The 2,870-nt window shown below is 49.0% G+C and overlaps 1 protein-coding gene across 1 annotated transcript; it reads left to right on the top strand.

Annotated features, from left to right (window-relative positions):
• On the top strand, nt 980-1,945 carry LOC109847715. The gene has a single exon (XM_020416946.1). It carries the CDS (start codon nt 980-982, stop codon nt 1,943-1,945), a length of 966 nt encoding a protein of 321 aa, XP_020272535.1.

The raw sequence follows: 2,870 nt of genomic DNA, 5'->3' as shown, positions 1-2,870 counted from the left end.
AAACTACGAAGATATGCCCGGCCTCGATCCACAGGTCGCCATGCATCACCTCAATATCGGCTTGAATACGAAACCAGTCAAACAACAGCAGAGGTGGTTTCGCCCTTAAATCATGGAGGTGATCGAGGCCGAAGTGAAGAAACTGATCGAATCCGGCTTCATCAGAGAGGAACAGCACCCTGACTGGGTAGCCAATATAGTTTCCGTCTTGAAGAAAAATGGTAAGATTCGAATCTGCATTGACTTCATAGACCTCAACGCTGTGTGCCCTAAGGACGAATTTCCTTTACCCATCACGGATGTCATCATCGATAACACATGTGGATTTGTGAGGATGTCCTTCATGGATGGTTTCTCAGGGTACAATCAAATCAAAATGCACCCCAAGGATGAAAAACACACTTCATTCAGGACTCCCATGGGGGTATACTGCTACACGGTCATGCCTTTCAGACTCAAAAATGCCGGCGCAACCTATCAGCACTCCATGAGCATGATCTTTCGAGATTACCTACGAAAGACGGTCGAGTGCTATGTGGATGACCTGGTCGTAAAGAGTCACCGTAAAGACGACCACCTTCAAGACTTGAGGGTGATGTTCGAACTCATGAGGACTCATCAACTCAAGATGAATCCTACAAGACCACCTTCAAGACTTGAGGGTGATGTTCGAACTCATGAGGACTCATCAACTCAAGATGAATCCTACAAAGTCATTCTGGTGATGTTCGAACTCATGAGGACTCATCAACTCAAGATGAATCCTACAAAGTCATTCTTAGGGATGTCTAGTGGTAAATTCCTTAGTTTTGTCGTCACAACGAAAGGAATCCGGATTGACCCAGACAAGGTACGAGCTATTCAAGAGCTTTAGCCGCCCCGAAACCTCAAAGAACTAAGGGGCCTTCAGGGACGATTGGCCTACATCCGAAGGTTCATTTCAAATCTTTCGGGCAAATGTCAACCCTTCTCCAAGCTAATGAAGAAAGGTACCTCCTTCGTATGGGACGAGCCTTGTCAACGGGCCTTTGAAGAGATCAAAGCTTATCTCTCAAACCCGCCTGTCCTTACGGCTCCGATATCAGGAAAACCATTCCTCATCAACATCAGGGCTATGGAGCATTCTCTAGGCGCCTTCTTGGCACAAAATGACGATGTTGGCCACGAGCAGGGCATCTACTACCTAAGCAGAACCCTACAAGGCGCAGAACAACGGTTCCCAATGGTCGAAAAGGAGTGTTTGGCCTTAGTATTCGCCATCCAAAAGATGCGACACTACTTGGTTGGCCAGACCATCCACGTCATTTCCCGAATAAACCCCATCCGAGTTTTCATGACACAGCCTGCGGCCTTAAACTGGCGTTTGGCCAGGTGGGCACTCCTATTGTCTCAGTATGACATTCACTTCATGCCACAGAAGTCAGTCAAAGGACAGGCTATCTGTGACCTTATGTCTAGTCATCCGCTAGGGGCAAAGACTGACCTATTCGAAGATTTGCCAGATGAGCCCCCTGAGGTCAACACGACTTCGTCACCAGAGGTTTGGCAAATGTTCTACGATGGTGCGTCTCGCGTAGGCACGAGCGGCTCTATTGTTGCAGGAGTGGGGGTGGTCCTCACTTCTCCACATAACCACGTGTTGCCCCGAGCCTTTTCTTTAATAGAGCCATGCACCAACAACGTGGCTGAGTACAATGCGCTACTCATCGGGCTCGAGTTAGCAAAAGAGTTAGGGATAAACTGTCTTGAGGCTTATGGCAACTCTCAACTCATCGTCAAGCAGATGACCGGCGAGTACGAAGTTAGAAACGATAATTTGATCCCGCTCCACAAAGCAGCTATCAAGCTAGTGGAGTCATTCGAGAGTTTCCGCATCGAGCACGTGCTCCATTCTAGGAACACGCATGCGGACGCCCTCGCATCCTTGGCGGCTAAACTGGCCTAGCCATTAGGGACAACCCAATGGGTCACTGTGGCAAGCCGAAGACTCTTTCGACTAAAAGATGTCCCAGAAGCGAATGCCAGCCATCAAGTTTCGGAGCAGACCTGAAAGACTGGCGTCTCCCGATCATCGATTACGTCCTATATGGCATGTTGCCCGAGGACGCGAGGGAGCGAGAGTCTGTCTGGCGACGTAACGTGAGGTTCTACTACGATTCGACCACCAAAACGTTGTATCGGAGGTCGTACGATAGCTTGTTACTTTAATGTCTTTTGAAGATAGAAGCACAAGAAGCTCTGCGCGAAGCCCATCACGGCGTTTGCAGGGCTCACCAGCCCGGACCCAAACTTTAGGATCGTTTGTGAAGGATAGGTTACTTTTGGCCTGGGATGGTTAGCGATGTGGTCGCTTACGCAAAGCGTTGCCACGCGTGCCAAATCCACACCAACTACATGCATCAACCTCCCAAAGACCTGCACCCGACAAAGGCGTCATGGCCTTTCGAGGCATGGGGGATGGATATAATCGGACCAATATCCCCATCGTCGGCAAGAGGCCATCGCTTCATCCTCGCGATCACCGACTACTTCTCTAAGTGGGCCGAAGCCGTCCCCTTAAGAGAGGTCAAGACCAATGACGTGATCAAGTTCATCAAACATCATGTCATATACCAATACAGTGTACCTCGACTTATCATCCATGATAACGGCACACAATTCGTTAGTCATGGATTCACCAGGTTTTGTGATAGGTTCCGAATACAGAACCTTTCCTCCACGGCCTATAACCCTTCGGCGAACGGCTTGGCCGAGGCCTTCAACAAAACAATTATTAAGATCTTGACCAAGCTAACTTCTAATAGCAAATGCGATTGGAACGAGAAGCTGGGTGAGAGCTTATGGGCATATCGCACAACGGTTCACACACC

The sequence above is a fragment of the Asparagus officinalis genome, chromosome 7 (assembly GCF_001876935.1).
Source record: "Asparagus officinalis chromosome 7, Aspof.V1, whole genome shotgun sequence".
NCBI classification, from domain to species: domain Eukaryota; kingdom Viridiplantae; phylum Streptophyta; class Magnoliopsida; order Asparagales; family Asparagaceae; genus Asparagus; species Asparagus officinalis.
This window is presented reverse-complemented; position numbering and strand designations above follow the sequence as displayed.

Excerpts from the sequence above, each read along its gene's own strand:
- LOC109847715 (XM_020416946.1), top strand. The coding sequence starts at position 980 with ATGAAGAAAGGTACCTCCTTCGTATGGGACGAGCCTTGTCAACGGGCC.